The sequence below is a fragment of the Schistocerca serialis genome, chromosome 4 (assembly GCF_023864345.2).
Source record: "Schistocerca serialis cubense isolate TAMUIC-IGC-003099 chromosome 4, iqSchSeri2.2, whole genome shotgun sequence".
NCBI lineage: Eukaryota > Metazoa > Arthropoda > Insecta > Orthoptera > Acrididae > Schistocerca > Schistocerca serialis.
The window spans coordinates 437,415,593-437,438,197 of record NC_064641.1 but is presented as its reverse complement, the minus strand read 5'-3'; the positions used below and the strand labels follow the sequence as shown (position 1 = coordinate 437,438,197).

Genomic DNA, 22,605 nt, shown 5'->3' with positions numbered 1-22,605 from the left:
GGGCATGGATGTGTGTGATGTCCTTGGGTTAGTTAGGTTTAAGTAGTTCTAAGTTCTCGAGGACTGATGACCTCAGATGTTAAGTCCCATAGTGCTCAGAGCCATTTGAACCATTTTGAAAAACGGGCCCGCGCAGCCGCCGGCGGGTACGAGCTCTGTAGGACGTGGAGCTACACGCGACGAGGGAATAACTGCACGACCGCAGCAATCACAGGATTTACAAACTGAATTAGTGAACGACATTACGGAAGACAAAGTTATCGACGCCATCGGTAAAGGATCGGTGAACAAGTCTCCTGGCCCCGACGGGCTCCCTGTGGAGTTTTATAGAACTTTCCAGTATTTCCTTTCTCCCAAGTTGATAGACATCTGTCGGGAGCTTATGTCCTCCGCAGTGCCGCTCCCCGCGATCTTCGCAGAAGGGATAATTATATCGGTTCATGAACCTAAAGATGCGGCTCGAATACATAATTACCGCCCGCTAACACTCGTCAACTGCGACATAAAGATATTCACCGAACTATTAGCAAACCGTATACGACCGACCCTGCGTCACGTCATCTCACGAGATCAGACTTCCATAGGGGGTATCAATAACACCCACACAGCACTGTGTTGATATCGTGACATACTAGCGCTAGCGCTGCCATCACTAGATTTTAGCCAAGCTTTCGACAGAGTGGATCATGCGTACCTAACGTCCGTTCTCCAGCACATGCAGTACCCACAGCAGTTCACAGACATCGTGATGCGCCTCCTCCGAAGGGCGATTTCTAAAGGTCCTCCTTGTTAGCTGGCATCTCACGCAGTCCCTCCCGATTTTCAAATCGGTGCGTCAAGGCTCTCCCCTGTCGACCTTACTCCACGCTCTGGCACTGGAACCGCTCCTCTGAGGCATCCGTCAACGCCTCATCGGACTCACCTTACGTGACGTCACATTTCGCTGTAGAGCATATGCAGACGACCTATTTCTCGTACTCTGCAATCGTGACGATGTCACCAACGCACTAGAATGGATTACCACATATGGTCTAGGCGCTACAGTCTGGAACCGCGCGACCGCTACGGTCGCAGGTTCGAATCCTGCCTCGGGCATGGATGTTTGTGATGTCCTTAGGTTAGTTAGGTTTAAGTAGTTCTAAGTTCTAGGGGACTGATGACCTCAGAAGTTAAGTCCCATAGTGCTCAGAGCCATTTGAATTTGAAACCACATACGGTGTGGCTTCCGGCAGCTGTCTCAACGTCACCAAATCGGTCGCCATGGCCATAGGAGACGGTTTGACCCCGGCGTGTGTCGACCCCTACAGCTTAGTGTCACTATCAAATGTCTCGGAATTGAGTTTCACGCCGACATACGGCGCACTGCTGCCCGTAGCTACCGCCGCTTATGACAACAAATTCGGATCCATATCTCCAACCTTCGTCTGCGGGCCCTCGCCATTCTTCAACGGACACACTTAATCAATGTTTACCTCGCATCGCGCCTTCCACACATAGCGCATGTCTTACCAATACCGTTGCTGATGGCTTGACGTCTATTAGCGGTATTCGGAGCCTACGTCAGTAAAGGCATACGAAAAGTTTGACAGATTTGTCGCTAAATTCCTTAGCTCCTTCCTCCCTTACACCCCCACTGACGACGCAAGACACACCCCCATCCTTCTACTACTTTGGGCACTTTTACATTGAGCACATTTATGTCCGTATCACAGTACCACCGACGAAACAGGCGTCGGCGCGGGATATATGTCGCGTCCTACCAGCAGAGGCGCCCACCAAACATCGTGGAGGCCAAAAACCCTCAGGTTTGTTGGAAGGTGGTGTGGCGGACGAAACTCTCGGTTACACTGGATACAGACGTCCTATCCACATGGTACATCACAGTCAACGGTAAACAGATCACCCGATCACTCCTCCACAAGACTAATGTGGCGGACTCGCCTCTACATGCAGACTGCGCAGTACTGGAAACGGACGGGCACCGTCTCACATGTGGCGCGGTCGAAGACGTATGGCGCCTTGTGCGACAAATTTTGTCGTATTTTCTACGGTTGACTCCGGAACACATCACACCTAGGTTTTCTTTCCCGCGTAGCAAAACCAAGGCAGTCACTTGGGTCCGTGGGCAAGCGGTACTATACTTATTTCACGATGGACCTAAAGATGTATTGGACTTTTGGAACTGATTGCAAGATTGTACGGAACCCAAAATATGGACAATATTTTTTCTAATTACTTAGAGAGTGCCCTACGCGACCCTCCACGCAGCTGGATCATCAACAGGTAGAAGATACCCATCTGGCTGAGCTGACAAGAACATGTCCGATGTGAAATGTAAATGTCTTGTGACTAGGGCCTTCCGTCGGGTAGACCGTTTGCCGGGTGCCAGTTTTTCGATTTGACACAACTTCGGCGACTTGCGCGTTGATTGGTATGAAATGATGATGATTAGAACAACACAACTCCCAGTCCCTGAGCGGAGAAAAATCTCCTCCCCAGCCGGGAATCGAACCCGGGCCCTTAGAATTGACATTCTGTCGCGCTTACCACTTTTTTTCCATTTTTGTTCGATGTAGTTCGTTGTGTTTGGTCTGGGCGGACGTCACAAGACATCCGTTCAAGTTGATCGTTGATTCCTTGACTCAGTTTTTTTATTACAGAGAGCACGCAGCCCTCTGACCAAACACGCTGAGCTACCGTGCCGGTAAGCCCGGGCCCTTAGGATTGACATTCTGTCGCGCTGACCACTCAGCTACCAGGGACGGGCAACATGTCCGATTATCGTTGGAATAACATAGGACATGCGTGCAGTCGTACCTGGATGATGAAGCGTCAAGAGAGTAGCGTCACACCCTTCTGCATCGTGTACGAAGCACATTTTTCGTTTCCCCATATATATTACCTCGGTGTATGAAAGTACCGAAATATTTGTTTTGTTTAATCAGAGCACAATATGATGCTAGGTACATTTATTTTCAGTGTGGTATAAAGTAAACACAAATTACAAATATATTTAAAAATAAATAAATAAAAATAAAAAAATTCCCACAGCTAAAGAAAAAAATGGTAAGGTGACCGCTTGGGATAAGCGGGAAATGCAGTTTCGAGATTCGGTTCGACACATATTTTCATTGTCGTCATCCCATTATGCAACTGATGGTTGTTTATAATCGCAACTGCGAACACATTTCATGTATTTCATAACGGCTGTAGTCACCGCAGTGCCTGTTCGTTCGGACATGCATGCATGTTCTTTCAGAATAACGCAGGCATTGCAATATCGAATCATATATTAGTTGACCACAAAATTATTGTACAGTAAGGGCGCTTCATTCGGCTTATCGTGAGTTTTTATCTTGATATTTTACGAGGACCCGCTGAACCGTTTGACAGTACATGCACAGCTGTCTTGAAATCATTCACAGTGCAATGAGCTTACGTTAGTCACCACTTTTACTCTAAAGCTACCGCGTGTTTCCGACAACGGCCACGGGGGGAACATATGCAGCTGTATCGTCGTCGGGTAGTAACAACACGAATATCTGCATAATTTAGCAACTAGTTTCATATTCAAAAAAGCTAAATCCTAAATTCTGTAATGTCTTAGAAATTACAACACTTGTTGCAGAAATTACTACAGCAAACATAAATTTAAAATTTACCAAAATGACTCCTATACTGACACATTCATACCACCGTCCTCTCTGCACCCAAAGGCTTATAGGCAAGCAGCATTCCACCACATGGTCCACCGACTCCCTTCCACCCCCTTATCTCAAGAAGGCTAAGACCAGGAATTTAGTACAATAAAACCGAACGCTACAAATAAAGAATTTAAATACAGGTCCGGCAGTAAGACCTCCTTTATCTGGAGAGGCAGCTGTTTTGAGTTGTGGTGCGGCTACTGATGTGGGGGCGGTATCGATTGACAGCGGTGTTCCTGTAGGTGCAATGGCTTGGCTACAGGAGCGTCGTGCATTTGTTGTGGAGGAGTGTGTTGGTAATGGTGTTTCAATGATTACTGCTCAGCGTGCATTTCACATTCGGTTCGAATTTGGCCGATCTGATTCTCTTCCTAATAGCAAACTATTAGGGTATAGAGTATAAAACTTTAAAGCAGTAGCTTCTGCGCTGAAAAGAAAACCTACTGGCCGACCTCGGACTAACACCGCCGGCAAACGCGCTCTAGCGCTCTAGCGGCGCTGTTTTGATTTTTTGCACTTGTCAGGTACTACATATAAACAAAATTTCCGCTACAGGGCAATAGAAAACCCACAGGAACTTCACCAACGACCACTTCACAGTCATCGTGCGACAGTTTGGTGCGTCGTTGTTGAATTTGGTGATGGGGTCCGTATTTTTTCGAAGAAGATGGCGAAACGCTAACGGTTAGTTCATCGCTACTGTCACTTGATAGAGATCTGCCTCCGACCTAAGTTAAAGCAGTTTGTTGGGGACCGTGAAAAGTAAGAAGCCACACCTCACACTTCTCAGCATCCTCTAGAAATTTTTCGAAAGCTGTTTCCTAGACGTCTTCTCTCTTCACGAGAAGACATCGCCATGCCAAAGTCACCCGATTTATCGTTTGTAATTTTTTTCTTTGCGGACACTTAAAGCCTTACGTGCGCAAACATTGCCCCACAAATCTGCAAGAAAAACTGAAGAAGCAAGCCAGATCCCTACTGTATCCACTGAACAACACATACCCAAGGGTGAAGTGAAATGTATCTTTTATGGGTAACATTTGGAATAGGATGAGCAACATTGTAAAGGCAAAGAAGTTATCTGTATATGCCTACGTTCCACAGACATAAGGCAAATGTTTCTGCAGTTCAAACGATAAACAATCTGCCAACGTGAAAAGTGGGGTTTATAAGTTCATTTGCCAAGAGTGTAAGCCCTGTTACATAGAACAGACCGGGAGGTCAACCTGTACTAAGCGTGAAGAACACCATAGAAGCTGGAGCTTAATAAACCCTTTGAGGAACATTGTTTAAACCAGAACCACAAAAATATAGCACATGCAGAAGTCGTAAATAGAGAGGGAAAGGGTTGGACTGTCGACTCAGTTAGAAATACTATAAACTAAAAATCCCGATGTGTGTATCCCCAGATTTACTGTTGAATGAATGACTGAGAACAATTACTCGCACCTTTTAGACAACCTTACAACTTCTACACAGGAGAAGAGCCTTGGCGTTCTCATTCTAAACAGATACTAGTAGAAATACTGATTTCTGTGCACATTGTTCTACTCCAGGGCACGTTACTGTAACGCTGTTCTAATGAACACCACTAAGTTGTATAATAGAAATGTAACTCGGTCAAAATAGTTCTCAACGATAACTTTTTGTAGCATGAATCGAGAATTGATAAATTAAGAAGGTTACATGTGTTTATCTATGCCTGGCTGCCAGTTTGGTATCAGTTGTTTACTAGAAAATGGACTTATAGCCCGAAAATCAGGTGGTAGAAAAATAATAAATTGTTGTGAAATAAGGTAAAGCGTCGACCGACATAAAAGTTTTCTGGGTTTGGTATCGCGTCATAATGTAAAAACTACTGCTGCTATAGAAAAACCAACGTTTCGGCCACGATTGCAACCCAGAAGAAGGCCGCTGCATTCGTGGCCGAAACGCTGGTTTTCCTACAGCAGCAGTAGTTTTTACATTATGACGCGGTACCAAGCCCAGAAAACTTTTATGTCGACTGACCCTGGCCGCGGAATCCTACGCAATTATATAAGGTAAAAAGTGTTTCGTTTAGTTAATACAATACTATAATTCTATCTGAAAAAGTGAATTTGATACCGATATCTTTGTGATTAGTAAAGTCATGAACAATTGCTCTGAGGATATGTCACAATTCATCTGACTAAAAACAGATTTACAATATCTTAAACATTTCCGGAAATATCTGAGATGAACAGCTGACTAAAAATCCTTTTCCATTTTTTACGTGGCCAACGGATTAATCAGTAGTTAATGTCAAAATTTTTATTAATACGAACAAGCTTCTGAAACCGCCTGGGACTGGAACGGGCTACTGCCTACAGTTAATAGAAGAGACACACATGGAGCCCTTTATAGGTCTGTCGTCGTCCTACAGGTGTGATGGACACAGATAGGGGCTGACAGATCCTGTGGACCCTTTTATTTATCTATAGCGTCCTGCTGCAGAATTGTTTGTTCAGTAGCACAATGGACCACTACACAGTACAACGGTACAGCCTCCCCCTAGATTCATATGAAATGTCTGATACCACCTTTTTTTGTGCATCCGGGTGATTTTCGGACGATTCAATGCTTCCTGGAGACTTTTGTGTGTGTTTTGGACGCATTATTCAGTTCAATTTGCCCAAATACAGTTTTTTGTTCTGGAAAGACGTATATTATCGTAATTGTCTATGGATTGTTGTCATTTACAAAATTATGTACAGATTACAAATCAAAAGCCTAGCTGAGAAGTTGAAGTAACAGATATTTAGTAATAAATGTTAGGAGGCTGTGGAAATGTTGGCATAAGTGGCTGGCGCCTCTAATTACCTTAATTGCAGTTGATTGGTGGGTTGACAGAGAGAACCTCATTATCTTGAGAAACGACTTAAAAATTATTACCAAGTGATGCATTTTCATTTGTTATCTATTTTTATGCCCTCCTCTGTAATTAATATCCTTTGTAATTACATTTATTATTAACTCTCCAATTGTTTACATCACACAACTTAACGATTTTCAGAATTTGAGGCCTTATTTGTAACTTTCTCGTATGCAGTCGGATAAAGCACGAGATTTTTACTGTCACTGAATGTTAGTAAGCAAATCCAAACTGTAATAAATTATGTAACTAAAATAATACAAGACACATTGTTGTAGTTAAAGTTCAGATCGACTTTCATATTTAAACCTAGTGATGAAACTATACAAATTTATGCAATACGATATTGTATTTTATACCTTATTTGGCTGTAATATTAGTTTCTATACGTTTTGTAAATTTTAATTGTAACATCAGAATTGTACAAAATTAATAATGTGTTATTTGAAGTTGGTTGTTGAGTTGTCGTTTTGTCAGTCAGTCAGTCAAAGAGATCTGTGAAGTATGTCAGTCAGTGTTTTGTTAACGTGACGAGTATGCAGTTCAGTTGTCAATTAATTTTGTGAAGTTGGAAACTGTTATATTCTTTCATCAAATGAACTCCAGACCAAGTTAAGTTAATTTAAGCAACATTCAAGAATATAGCATCGTTACAATTGGCTGGGTAGTGTGTCGCATTGGCTTCATAAGCTGACTGTTGATGTAAAGGTACTTACCAGGTCCCTGAATGTACTGATCTCAGTAGTGTTGTAACTGGGAGCCTATGAAGAGGGATACCAGTACATTTGCCTCAGCTCTGACTATTCTCTGTGAGACGTGAACTAAAGCTGACCACTCATGCAGCACAAGGGTTCCCCAACTCCACCACGGTCTTATAATTCCTCGTCGCAGTTGTGTCTACTCGAGAGTTTTATTAAATTAAATGCCCGTAAGTACTTATTAATTAAAACAGTTAAAGTAGAAAAGAGGGTCATAAAGGAAGAATAAAAGGTTTAATAGTTTTAGAGCATCGTGACTGTGGTGGAGAAGTTTTTTCCCAATTTATTGGCTTTAGGGCCGTGCCCTTTCAGCCATCTCAATAGCAACGTCAATTATGACGTCACGAGTGTAAGGAAAACACAACATGAAGTCTACGAACGGAGGAAGTATCCGATCCGGGCGAGGATCGAACCGAGCTACCAAAGCGGGCTGGTAGGTAGGTTAAACATACTGATTGATACCTGACATGTTGCCTCATGCTGTGGTGGATATCTTCTTCCACTTAAAGTCTCTAGACTATTTTTCTCAGATTATGCTTGGTACTTCAATCTTCTGTTAGGACAGGGCTGTCTTCATTACCAGTTGACTCCAGTCGATTACTGGCTTCAAACTGCTGTGCGTGCCTAATGCTTCGTATTGGTATTTATGATTTTCTAAAGCTGTAAGTTTTCTTTTGAAACTGGAATAATGTTATGTGCGTCGGTGGGCTGCTCGACCAAAAGACGTTTAGAAGGTTTAGTAGCCCTAGAAAATTTATATTCCACTTGTTAATAGTGTGCTGCACAATGTCTGCCTTGCTGTTATCGGCCAGACGATCATATCACTCAGATATGTATTTATTTTGACATGGATCGGATGCTCCTTTTTTAAATAGGAGGTAGAAATATAAACGAATAATTAAGTAAAAAAATGACGCTTTGATAAAGCACGAAGACATCAACTGATTCGGCATGAAATCACGTACGATGGTAGCCTGTCATGGAAAATAATTGGAGTGCTCTTAAGTGTGGAAATATAGTTGTCAGTTTCTTTTCGTAGACGCTCAGTTGGAAATCCGTACCACTGATTACACTAAAACAGGAATTAGTAACTAAAACTTTTCTTCAGATTTTTTATGTGTTGAATGACAAAAACTAATATAAAGGTGTACTGTGACAGCGCAGAATTCTGAACTCATTAGTGTCTTGTTGAGAATCGCGTAAGTGTTCAACAACCCTTCAACAATTTTTTCGTAGGTGTACACGTAATATTTTCAAAAGTATTTCCAGTGAGGCATGTCGCTTCGTTTGTAAAAGGAAGGAACTGCTTGGACTTTTTTGTTCACGGTTTAATAGAAACAATACTTCGAGGTCTTTGGTGCTTTCGAGAGTCAAACGGATCATTTTTGGTTGGGGGAAATTGAATTCTGCACCACTTTGGTATTCTGAAACATTCATACATAAAAATGTAGAGTCTAGATGAATTAAAAAAGAAATATCGAAACTTTGAAAATATCATTTGCGTTTGAAACTACTACAAAAACTCCAAACGAAATTTTCCGAAATACGGAAACACACATAAAAAAACCGAATTCCAGAGTTCGAACAATTTCTATCATTTATTTAAGTCTTTGGCTACAGATATTTACACTGTATGAGAAAGAGATCCATTAGAGAGAATGGTGTGGAAGACTTACTGGCGAGCATTATGAAATAAGCATTATCATAGAATAATTCCAAAGCATATCTGAAAGAAGTACAAGAATAGAATTGGACTTTCCATTTCAAAATTAATATTTTCAAGAACCCAGGATCTGACATACACACTCTACATATAAAGATTTGCTTGTAGGATAATACATTTACCGAAAAATATAAATAACAATTAATGTCCCATTTCATTAGAGGTATATTTTAAAATCACTTGTTAGCCGAATGGAAACAACAAAACTGTTCCATTTTCAGGGGTTCATCACAGTTTTGTTTCCAGGCAACTAACTTATCGATTACACCGTCGATGAGCAAGACGTATAGTACTGGGGTGCGGCTCTTCTCGAGACGCAGAAAACGGCGCAACAACATTGTATAAAAGGTATAAAAAATATTCTCACGTCGCTCGAACCACTCGTACAAAATTACACAGTCGTTGTTAGTATTCTGTAACGTCCTGCTGAACATTCTGACCACGGAAAGTGTCAGTCCACGTGAAACAACTGGAGGAGTTACAACTAGCTTACTTTCCCGCTTCTTCCACATTATTCTGGTTATACTTCCAAAAAGTTGGTATTGAACATAGCCGTTATACCTACCAGACCTCGTGAATTATCACGGAGGCAAGACACCTTAAAGACACCGTTCACGCACGTTAATGGACTACAATGGAGATCTGTAAGCGGTGTCATTTAACCGACGAACTGTCCTCACGGTACTCCGGAGGTTGTTTCCATCGCTGTGGTCCCTGAGGCTTTTCGGGCAGAGGACTGTCGGGAGCTTGGACAGGCCGACGTACGTCCAGGTATTGCCGCGTGGGAAAGGCGGCCCGCGGTGTCAGCGGAACTTGTGGTCGCCGTGGTAACCGGGCGAGCCTCTGGAGTGCACCTGGTACTGGTGGCCGGTGCGCGGCGAGTGCTGCGATCGGGACCTGGGCCGGCTGTGCGCGTGCGCGCCGTTCGTTTCGTGCACGGTATACCTCCTAGGGATGTGAGCGTCGTCGCGAGGGCGCGCGCGGCCACGCGGGGCGTCGCCATCTTGCCCATGGCGGGGTCGGCCGCGCCCCTCCTCGTCGCTGACGTAGCCAGAGTTGTTGTACGCCTCGGGGATTCTACGGAACACCTCCAGACTAGCCGACGACTTGCGCCACCCTTCCTGGTAGCGGCGTCTCTGCGCCGCCTCCTCCTCGTCTTCTTCCTCGGCCGCGGTCGTCTTCTTCTGCAGACGCCTCTGAGACTTGCTGGAGCTGGACTCGCTGGAGTCTTCTCCCGACGTTCCCAGACCCAGATCCTTCTCTACGCCGCCACCGTTGCCGTCAGTGTACTTTCCGCCACTGTAGGGTGAAAGCCCAGACAGAGGCACCCCGAAATGGTGGTGGAACGGGGTGCCCGCCGAACCACCTAGGAAGAGCGGCTGAGGAGTGACTCCGGCATCACCGTTTGCTTTGCGGAAAGGGTACCCGTTTTGGTGAGCCGGCTGAAGAGACGGATGCGGAATACAGTAGGGATGTGGGAAAGCCTTCTCCACTGCGGACAGGTGGGTCTCAACAGGTGCCTCGCCGTCCTCCTCCTTCTTCTTTCGCGTGCAGGAACCGGGACCAAATATCGACAGCAAGACTGGCAACAGGAAGAGGCCGTGCATTGCTCCAAAGAAAATGACTAGGAACACCATCTTGAAAAATACCAAGAAGATGTAACTGCCTGCCAGCAGCAGGGAGATCACAGCCAGAATGGTACTGGACGCTCCTTGGATGATAGGGAGGCCCAGCGCATACAGGCATTCCCTCACCCTCTCCTGAGGGTTCGTGGCCTTGGAAGACATGTAGGCGTAGCAGATGTGTGCTGTGAAGTCCACGGAGAAGCCGATGCACATTATGAGGTTAATCATTGAGATGGAGTCGAGGCGCACGCTCCAGAGCGCCATGTAGCCGGCCACCCCAGCCTCGATCGATATGATGGAGAACGCCACCCACAGCGAGCACAGGGCGTTCGGGATGAAGATGAAGCACACCAGCATCATGATCGAGGCTCCGATGATCATGCTCTGGATCGACGTCGGCCGTACCAATTCAAACTAAAACAAAACAAAACTCGTTGTACATATTACATCTTTTATCGAGTCTTTCACCATTCCTTTCTTGCAATCATTATAGGCTGATAGCCAATAAAGTTAACTGTAATGACAGACATATTGATCGAAAATACACGTACGTTGCATGAATACAAAATGAGAAGGAATGGTCTTAGATGTACTTATATAATTTTATTATATGTTTGTTTCGACTGCAGATATTTTATTAGATTCCTGATGCACTTCAGTAACTTGTCATCTTCAAAAAGAAACGAAATACATTAACAAAAAGCACTAGTGTATCATGAGTGCAAACTTATGGTTTGTACCGACAATGCTGACTACATGCACCTCTCTGTTTAATGTGAGGAAACTACTAAAATGTTTTTGATCAAAACATCATACAATTAACATATATTGATTGGATGCGTCTATTTTCTATTTCAAATGCTGCGTGACTGAAAACTCCTGCCACTCGTGCTACCAAAAAGTCAGATTGTCAAATATATACCGTCCTAAGAATCCAAAATAAACGCCTCTAGTGAATAAACAGACACCACTAATCTCAAGGACATGGTCGTGAAAAATTGAACGATTATTGTGACAGCATATATTCTTTCAGTTGTCCAAGTGGGTTCACAGTTCCATTTCAGAACATGTAACTTACTAGGTTACCCTAATCATATTCACCAGGTGCTGCAAGCGTTGTTCTTACATATGCTCAATGTCTGCATACCAACCATTTATATTGTTCAAAAAAATATTCATAAGACTGAGCAGAAAATGAAATGGTCAATGCCGTCGAGAACAGAATGTTCGGGAACAGAACTTTTGAAGAAAGTTTCTTAAAATAATGACAGTGTTCTTCTGCACTCTAAAATAGAACGAAGAGCTTAATAGTGAGTGGAGTGCTTAGGGGGGAATTTTGTTGTTGTGTAGGGCCTGTGTTAAGAAGAGTTTCAGTCTCTCTCTGAACATTATGAACGTTGATTACTAACAAAAAAATTTCCTCTGTGTATGGCCCCAACTTGTTTAATGCTTATCCGTGAGTTTCTTAACCACCCAGTGTATCACTATTAGGCATTTATGGCATTATCTTTTTTGTCTTTTATCGTCACAGCTGCTTACAGCGCTAAGTTTCAGAGAACAGTCTACAGTAGCCGGCTTTATTTTCCTTCTAATATAAGCAGATGTCTTTCTATTTTTTGTAGCAAATTGTTACCAGTGGCATTGATTTTGCTTTACTTTCTCATACAGTATGATGCAAATCTGTATTGGATCATTCCTCATAATAATCCTTCCATTATTGCAGAAAATATTTACGTTATCAGAGCAGACTGAAAACAGTGACATGGGAGTTGTAGCAAATTGTTACCAGTGGCATTGATTTTGCTTTACTTTCTCATACAGTATGATGCAAATCTGTATTGGAACATTCCTCGTAATAATCCTTCTATTATTGCAGAAAATATTTACGTTATCAGAGCAGACTGAAAACAGTGACATGGGAGTTAATGAGAAGCTCCATCATATACACAGCCCTGATGATGGATTAAATGTGTTTCATGTTTAATGAAAGAAAAAGATAGGTGTAATCTATAAGCGACTACCTTATTATGCAGTCTACAACTATTGATCGTACATTGTACATGAAACTGTTGTGAGCGTACCTGATCGAAGAAGACGAAGTACGGATGGAAGACGCTGACGTTGAGCGGCGATTCGTGGCAGATTTTCCTGAGCGCCCTCACCATGGCCTTCTCGTCGTTGGATGTTGAAATGTTGACAGCTTGAATCAGGAATCTAGAGGCGATGATCCTGGTTCCCTCGTCGTTGAATTTCACGTCTAGCGAGAACGGGTTTGGTTTGAACAACCACAACTGAAATAAATGGAAAACCCGTTTTGTGGTCAACAGTAGTGTAAAACAAAATTCCCAAATACATTACACATGATGGTATAAACAATATTACGATTAATATTTGAGAACATTTCTCGTGTAGAAACAGCGGTCTGGCTCAAAATACTTTAAAACAGATTAAAAACAGTCTTGACCGCAATAAAATGTTTGTTTACAATTGTTACCGGTTTCGCTCAGAATGTGACCATCTTCAAACCATTTATACCACGATGGTAGGCGGTGGAGGTGAACGGAGCAGGTGTTACGACCCATATTTTATTGCGACGAAGACTGTTTTTCATCCGTTTTAAAGAATATTATTGTTATTTATTTTATAAATACATACGAATGAGTCGTCTACTCGCCGAAAATGGATTGTAATTCATACGCAGGGTGGTCAGATACAGCGTGAAAAGCTTGTTTACGAGTTGATCACCACAGTCAGGCAGCTGCGCATGCTAATTCAAGCGGCCCGCCAGATACGAGTACCATGAGTGTCAGCTGTTCTCATACCGTAGGTGACGGCGCATGAAGAAACTGCTGCGTCTTTGGCTAGGGCTCGATCCTTATTACCGTCCCATGTCCAATTTTTGTATCGCTATCGTGTCCGCTTTTAGGATACCAAATGAAGCACACATTTGGCGGCACCGTCTCCGATTGTCTAACTTCAACGGTCTTAACCAGTAAACTCCGCAACATACCGAATTTTTTCTCAACAGTTATTTATCAGCACAGCCTACTCTGGAACACCCTTACAAGCTTTCCAGACTGTTTCTGGCCATTCTGCACAGTCATGTAGAATTACTATAGGTGAGCCTACGCCCAAGCTGACTGACCTCTTTTAGTGTGTTGATGAAGTCTTCTTCTGTGTCGATGCTGACGTTGAGGTAGTCCTCGTTCCTCCTGATGTAGCCCACGAAGGAGCGGAGCCACGACTCCGTGTACAGCGGCGAAGAGATGAAAGTCGTGTTCTCGAACGTCTGCGTCAGGTTCTCGATCTCGTCTTGCACGGCACGGTCAGAGTAGTTCAGGTTTCCTGTGATAACAACCTGTAACACAAAAGAGCAATGCATAGTCAGTATTGCACTAGATAATGATTGGCTATTTCTCTGGTAGGTCAGAGGTTGCCGTCTAGCCTAAGATCCCTGTCCGACGAATAAATCTCTATCAACAGCGTCTTGTGCCACTGTCATCGAAACTTGTGTTTCGAAAGTCTCTTTACGATGTGTGGCAGTAGCTTATAGCGTACCATTAACGTTACACCATTTTGTGCACGTTCCGGGATGGTGTGTGTATAGCTAACCTCTTTATCACAACTGCTCAGATTTTACAGTCTTACTCATTACGCTACATGTTTATGGAAAAGAGTAATACAGATTTGCTTAGTGTCTCTTGCGAGATGTGTTTTCATATTGTCTGGAGGAATTCCTTTCGAAATTATCAATAACATTCCTTCTGAATTTCTCTTTGGAGTTTATGATTATACCACTAACATTCTCACTCTAACCAAATAAATATTTTACAAATCAAAAAGCTCTTTTTCGAACCGCCTCTGTCTTTCCCTTTTTCTGTTCGGTAAATGAATTCTTAATCTTACATATTTTCTTCGTGTTCGGTACAGCAACTGCTATGTAGTGTGAAAATGTACCACCGCGATTCCATCTTGGGTACATAAGTTCTTTACATATTATTGATGGTTAAATCAGCCCCTGGCCATTCTCGACAGGTACAACCATAACTCTATAAGAAATCTTCCAATCAAATTGTGATTTCTCATCTACTAGGTCTATGTAAGAGTTTCATACCTGTGAGACGAGTTGACCTAAATATTTCGCTCTTGTAAGAAACTGTAACGAGTTATTACCTCCGCTGGCGCATTTTTCACTGCCTCGTGAGTCAACTTCCAGTCTTTTTATAAAAGACTGGGTAGATACGTATATTACAATCTCAGGCTGCGTAAGGGCGACCAAGGTAATGTGGGGATTTCGAAAATACATCGAAAAATTGTTGAAACGGTTTCCTCATATAAAGGGGAAAAGTCACATGTCCGGAAATGCTTCATTTTTAAGCTATTACTGGAAGAAATTGCGTGATGTTACTGATAAAAGTAGAACTATTAATTCAGTCTTCGAGAATGTACAATCTTGATGTCTGTTCATGATGGGTTTGAAGTACATATTTTCACATTTTACGGCATGTACCAGCGGTGTGTATCATGGTAGGCGGACAGGCAAAGAATGGCCACTTTTGTGGTATAAACATATGTATAATCACAACATTTTTGATGTAAGGTCTTGTGGGACCAAACTGCTGAGGCCATCGGTCCCTTCTTCACCTTTTTTGTCAGGCACAGTATTTGACACTTGTAACAGTCCATAATAATCCATCATTACTACTTCGGCATTTTCGATGCATTAGATAATACTGTAAGTGCGCTCCAAGACTTTGTTTACATTTTTATGGTATTATTAAGCAAAACCGTGGACATGTTAAAAACAGCTGTTACCGCTGTGAAGACAAAGGAAATGCGCTAACCTGTATGCGGTAGGGGAACTCCCGGAAGTAGAAGTCCTCGCGGTCGTAGAACTCGACGGAGTAGGAGTCGGCGCGGGACAGCTTGCGGCGCTCCAGGCCCTCCTCCATGGTGGTGATGCCGTAGCAGGCGCCCGCCAGGTAGGCGGCGAACACGACCAGCACGACCGCCTTGACGGACCTCCTGTTGAGCAGGGCGGCCGCGTGGTCGCGGAAGAACGCCATGCACGCGTGCTCGCCGTTGTCGCGCGGGTCGTCCGGCGCTGCGGGGTCGATGCCGCCGGCGCACAGCCACCGGTACCAGCGGGGCTTCTTGTCTGCAACGGGAGAGTCATCGGAGCACTCAGTGGTACACTCGAACACTTGTCACCGGGAGTGTCAAAGCTAAGTTAACGCACAAACAGATTTTATTTCATAGTTCGACCGACAGTGTAAACGAAAATTTGCAAAGGAGGTGGAAAGAGTGAGATGGTGCTTTCAAACAGCAATACAAGAATCTTCTAGTACAGTTTCCTGGTGTGTTTACAGACCAGCATGTATAGACAGAATTGCGTACGTAGTGAAGGACGTGTAAATGTTCTGTAGCTGTTGCAAAATAGTAACACGAGTTATTTTCAGGGTTTACCTCGGTGAAGATCAGTTTGGGTTCAGTAGGACCCAAGGAACATGCGAAGCAATACTGAACCTACGACTTATCACGGAATATAGTTTAAAGTAGGAAGAGCCTACGTTTATAGCTTTTGTCGATTTAGAGAAACCTTTTGCCAATATAGTCAACCTCAGTTGAGGAGGGTCTCCTAGTGATAAGACGCTTGTGCTGGAAAGTGTTCTCGAACCAGCCCTGTGTACCATTGTTCATATGAATATGAAAGAAAGAAGCACTGAATCACACATAAACTTTACATACACAGGGTGTCCCAGAAATGTTGAGACAATTTTCGTGGTTTGTAGAGGATGTCTTAAGGAAGAAATTCAGGATAGGAACCCGTGTCGGGAAACTCCATCCAACGATCCTACAGGCTCCGGAGCCTGCTATTATTAGGCCACCCCTTCGGCAGCAAACTTTACTTTGTATAAGGACGGAGCCTACTCGGAACCTCCCTCACTGTCTTTTATTATTCAGTAATCGCATCTGATTGCCTCGATCTACAGTGGAGGAACATGGAGCGCGCAGAAAGGTCTTGTCTCCTCTGTTCCTTCGGTGGATGACTGTTCTGGACACAGGTTTCCATTCGCTGTTTATTTTTCTCCTGCATACCGAGAAACAATGGAGAATTTAGAGGGTTCCAGGAGAAAAGTAAACTGCGGCTGGAAATCCGTGTCCGAAACCGCTGTCCACCAACGGAACAGCGCATTCATAGGAGACAGCGCTATTCTACGCAACAGCTAGCTCCATATTCTCCACTGGCTACCATAGCAATTACTCGCGATTTCTGTATAACAAACAACATTTGGAGACGTTCCACCTACGATCCGTCAGCCTACAGAGTCATCTCTGATGCCGAAGTGGTGGCCTAGTGCCAGGTGCCGGCGCCTGTAACTTCGACGCTCTGTAGCATCGTTGGATGGCGTTTCCGGACACGGGTTCCTATCCTCGATTTCTTCCTCGAGACACCCTCCAATACTCCTCGAAGCTTGTCGCAATATTTCTGGGACACCCTGTACTACTGTATTTTGTATTAAATGTCTCACGAAAAGCAGTAGCAATTGATTTTATTGCCTTAAAACTAAGCGCTAACATTTCACTCTTAGTAACCAGTGATTTTGTAGGCATTTTCTTCCAGAAGAAATTAGTTTCGCTTGTATTATAGATATTCATTTTTAACCCTCCTTATTAATGCACTACTGGCCATTAAAATTGCTACACCAAGAAGAAATGCAAATCATAAACGGGTATTCATTGGACAAATATATTATACTAGAACTGACATGTGATTACATTTTCACGCAATTTGGGTGCAAAAATCCTTAGAAATCAGTACCCAGAACAACCACCTCTGACCGTAATAACGGCCTTGATACGCCTGGGCATTGAGTCAAACAGAGCTTGGATGGCGAGTACAGCTGCTCATGCACCTTCATCACGATACCACAGTTCATCAAGAGTAATGACTGGCGTATTGTAACGAGCCAGTTGCTCGGCCACCATTGACCAGACGTTTTCAATTGGTGAGAGATCTGGAGAATGTGCTGGCCAGGGCAGCAGTCCAACATTTTCTGTATCCAGAAAGGCCCGTTCAAGACCTGCAACATACGGTCGTGCATTATCCTGCTGAAATGTAGGATTTCGCAGGGATCGAATGAAGGGTAGAGCCACGGGTCGTAACACATTTGAAATGTAACGTCCACTGTTCAAAGTGCCATCAATGCGAATAAGAGGTGATCGAGACGTGTAACCAATGGCACCCCACACCATCACGCTGGGTGATACGCCAGTATGGCGATGACGAAAATACGCTTCCAATGTGCGTTCACCGCGAAGTCACCAAACACGGATGCGACCATCATGATGCTGTAAACGGAACCTGGATTCATCCGAAAAAATGACGTTTTGTCATTCGTGCACCCAGGTTCGTCGTTGAGTACACCATCGCAGGCGCTCCTGTCTGTGATGCAGCGTCAAGTGTAAGCGCAGCCATGGTCTCCGAGCTGATAGTCCATGCTGCTGCAAACGTCGTCGAACTGTTCGTGCAGATGGTTGTTGTCTTGCAAACTTCTCCAACTGTTGACTCAGGGATCGAGAGGTGGCTGTACGATCCGTTACAGCGATGCGGATAAGATGCCTGTCATCTCGACTGCTAGTGATACGAGGCCGTTGGGATCCAGCACGGCGTTCCGTATTACCCTCCTTAACCACCGATTCCATATTCTGCTAACAGTCATTGGATCTCGACCAACGCAAGCAACAATGTCGCGATACGATAAACCGCAATCGCGATAGGTTACAATCCGACCTTTATCAAAGTCGGAAACGTGATGGTACGCATTTCTCTTCCTTACACGAGGCATCACAACAACGTTTCACCAGGCAACGCCGGTCAACTGCTGTTTGTGTATGAGAAATCGGTTGGAAACTCTCCTCACGTCAGCACGTTGTAGGTGTCACCACCGGCGCCAACCTTGTGTGAATGCTTTGAAAAGCTAATCATTTGCATATCACAGCATCTTCTTCCTGTCGGTTAAATTTCGCCTCTGTAGCACGTCATCTTCGTGGTGTAGCAATTTTAATGGCCAGTAGTGTATTTTTAAAAGACTGTATAGCTACTTCAGGATCAACACAGAGTTTTTCCTCCTGGATGTCTAATCTCCTAATTCCATGCCAGCGGGTATTCGATTTAAAATGAGTGTTAGCACCTTGTTTCTCGTTCATTTATTTCACAAATAAAGGGCATTTATTGCTTGTTCTTGGTTAAGTATCTGCAAGAGCCATGATTAAACTGCATTACATACATCCGGGCTTTCTGACATTTTCATCGTTTTTCTCTGCAAGCCTCTGTCTTCACTATCAAGTACGCTCCTAAATTTTGTAACAGCATCACTGTTCTTTTGAATGTCCGATATTCTAGCATTTCCAACTTTACATTCCCAAGCTAAGTTTGATCCACTAGAACTCTCTTCGACTGGTCTATTATTATTATTATACAAATTTGGCCGTTAAAGACCGTGAAAACAGTTATTTCTTGCGCTTCTGGGAAGTCTTCTTTCTCTCAGTCCACACTTCTTTCATTCTTGCGCTGAAGGCGGCTTTTCTCTCTTCAGACCATTTATTTCCACAAGTCTTCTTAATTTTTACACCGAAACCCGTGAATGAATTCAGTTTTTTTCTAAAAAGGTTTCTGTTAAATATTGTTTCCTGATCTATGTCCATTTCTTTTAGATCTCTTTCTGTGTTGATAAACCATAAATTTTTATTTTTTAGATTTGCGATGTACGAAAATATTTGTTTTGTAAGCCTATTCGGGTTCATCCTCATGATGTGAGCATAAAAGGAGCATCTTCTTTTTCTAATTTCGTCTGTAATTTTGCTGCACTTCGTATACACTTTTTTGTTGCTTTTTAGTCTGTATACAGGCTTGTCTTGATCATCTGTTATTTTCCTATGTCCAAGAATTGTCCTCACAATTCTTCTTTCACGATTTTCTATCTGTTCTGTGTATGTAAAATTTGCCAGTGTTTCTGATGCATATAGTATCTGCGGTCTAGTGACAGTCTGGTAGTGTCTGAGTTTAATGTTTTTGGATATACATTTTTTTGAATTCATTTGTCTGCAGTAGTGAGTTGCTGTCTCTAGTTTTTGTATTCTAGCCCTGCAGGCTGGATGACCTTTTACCACAGGCTGAATTAGTTCACCAAGATATTTAAAATGTTTAGATACCTGTATTTTCCCGTATTTCGTAGTTATTTTCTTTGGTGGATTTTTTATATTTGTAATGATTTCTGTCTTTTCAAATGAAATTTGCAAGCCTGCTTTTTCAGCAGTTTCTTTAAGTAATTCTATTTGTTTTATTGTGTCTTTTTGAGTGTAAGCTAAGCAGGCGAGATCGTCAGCGAAGGCAAAACAGTTGGTTTCAATGGCTTTGTAGCACTTCCCTCCAATCTGGACTTTCTCAACTCCATGTTTTTGCGTGAGTTTTCTCCATTCTGCTATGACTTTATCCAGAACACAGTTGAAGAGTACCGGGGACAGCGCATCTCCTTGTCTGACGCCGGTTTTGGCCTCGAAATGCCGTGAAATTTCTCCTTGGAATTTTACTTTTGATGTTGTATTTGTTAATCTTTCTTTGATTATGGTGATTGTTGTTTCATCTATTTCATATTCTCGAAGTGTTTTGATGAGTGTGTCCCTATCGATTGAGTCATAAGCTTTTTTGAAATCAATGAATGTTATGAAATATTTCTTGCTCCTTGTAGATAAATAGTTCATTGTTGTTTTGAGGTTAAAAATTTGTTCGGCGCAGTATCTTCCTGTTCTGAAGCCAGCTTGATATTCTCCAAGTTTTCCCTCTATAATTGATGATACACGATTGAGCAGGGCTTTTGCTAGAATTTTGTATGGGACTGGGAGAAGCGATATTCCACGATAGTTGTTAACATCCCTTTTGTCACCTTTTTTAAACAAAGGGTGAATTAGGGCAGTTTTCCAGTGACTTGGGATTTTCTTGGTTTCCCATACTTGTTCAAGTTCTTTGTGTAGTGCTTCTACTGATGTTTCTCCCCCAAGCTTGAGCATTTCTGCTGTAATTGTGTCTTCTCCACATGCTTTCCTGTTTTTGAGATTTTTGATTATGTTTGTGATTTCCTCTGGTGTCGGAGGTGTTGAATGTGTTGGTAATGTTTCTGGTTGCGTAAAACTGAGAGTCTGGATGGGTGTTTGGCAGTTTAGGAGTGTCTCAAAATATTCAGCGAGGATTTCACAGTTTTCAGTATTGTTGGTGGCGAGAGTCTTATTATTTCTCATAAGGTTTAGGCAAGGGGACTGGTATCCTCGGAGTTTCTGGTTGAATGTTTTGTACCAAGCTGCCGTGTTGCATTTCTTGAAATTCTCTTCGATTGAGTCCAGTTGTTGTTTTTCATATTGTCTCTTGGTGTTGCGAATAGTTTTCGAGACATTCTTTCTGGCTTTCTTAAATTCATCAAAGTTGTTTTCAGTTTTATGTGAGTTCCACTTTTTCCGGGCTTTAAGTCTTTCATGCAGAACTTCATTACAGTTGCTGTCCCACCACGGGTGTCTCGGTTTGCTCTTTTTTGGAAAGGTTGTTTCTGTTGCCTCAATCAAGTTGTTCTGAAATTCTTGGAGGTTTTGTGAAGGGGAGAATGTCTTTAGTTTTTTTTGAAAATCCTTGAGGTTAGAGTTGGACTTAAGGTTGTAATTTCTCAGGGTTGTAAGATCAAAATTTATTTTATTTCTGTTTTTATATTCACCGTTTCTGCTTTTCTGTTTGTTTTGTGGGATCAGTTTAGTTTTTATTTTCGTGAGATAGTGATCGGAGTCGAGGTTTAGAGATTTTCGGACACGTGTGTTCAATATTTTTTTTCACATTTGGAGGAGATGGCAACGTGATCTATTTGAAATTCTCCGATACTCTTTATCGGAGATACCCAGGTTTTTTGTTTTCTGGGAATATGTTTAAAACGTGTTGACATTAGCTTGAGTTTAAACTGCTTACAGAGCATAATTAACCTTTCTCCATTTTTGTTGGTTCGTTTGTGTGCGGGAAAGTTGCCGACAATATGGCGGAATTTCTTTTCTTTTCCAATCTGAGCGTTAAAATCTCCTAGAAGTATTTTTGCATTGTTTTCTGGGATTTCTGATATATGATCCTTAAGGTTTTCCCAGAATTCATCTGTTTCTTCCCTATTTTTAGCATTATTTTTATCATTTGTGGGAGCGTGAACATTGATTTATGTGTATTTTTTAATTGCACATCGAAAAGTGAGGAAAGATGTTCTCGATGATGTTGACCAAAAATGTTCGACAGAGTTCAGAATTTTTGTGTTTACAGCAAAATCTGTGCCAAGCTATTTGGTCTATTATTTAAGTTTATCAAAAACATCTAGAGCTACACGTTTGTTTTTAACCGCTACTGTGAACAGCACGAGCAACGACGTCTGGCAGGGTGAGGGGAAAACGCCGAATTGGCCAGCTCGACGCGAACGCTATTTCTACGTAGTGCACGCGCAAATTGGAATTCACCAACCGGAACGCTTTCGGTTGATCGGTATTCGAATGATCGATGTTGTTCTGTACATTTACAAAATTTTGAAACAATGATAAAAATAAATATATAAAATTTTACTTTATCGACATCGCTGTATATTTCTGTGTAAATAATATTGACAATGTGATTGATGCATAGGGTTACCACATTTGGCAAGTCAAAAGTCAGGACACTGCCACGTTTCGCAAGTCAAAAAGTCCGTATGTATTAAACAAAAGATAGCATTTAATATGTTAGATGTTCAATTCTTACTAACTTTTGTCAGTTGTTATCCTCACACCGAAACTAAACTACGAATACGACAGACTCTTCAACACTATTAACAAATCGAGGCGGCGAAAC

General features: G+C 42.6%; 1 protein-coding gene across 1 annotated transcript in view; it reads right to left on the bottom strand.

The window, feature by feature from the left end:
* Nucleotides 1-8,935: 8,935 nt before the first annotated feature.
* LOC126475047 (patched domain-containing protein 3) overlaps nt 8,936-22,605 on the bottom strand; it is a 402,341-nt gene continuing 388,671 nt past the window's right edge. Inside the window, exons 7-10 of the mRNA XM_050102596.1 lie at nt 15,548-15,861; nt 13,849-14,061; nt 12,785-12,994; nt 8,936-11,117 (exon numbers count right to left, since the gene is read on the bottom strand). Of these exons, the coding sequence (XP_049958553.1) occupies nt 9,882-11,117; nt 12,785-12,994; nt 13,849-14,061; nt 15,548-15,861 (1,973 nt within the window). The 3' untranslated portion in view covers nt 8,936-9,881. The remainder of the gene's footprint in view (nt 11,118-12,784; nt 12,995-13,848; nt 14,062-15,547; nt 15,862-22,605) is intronic.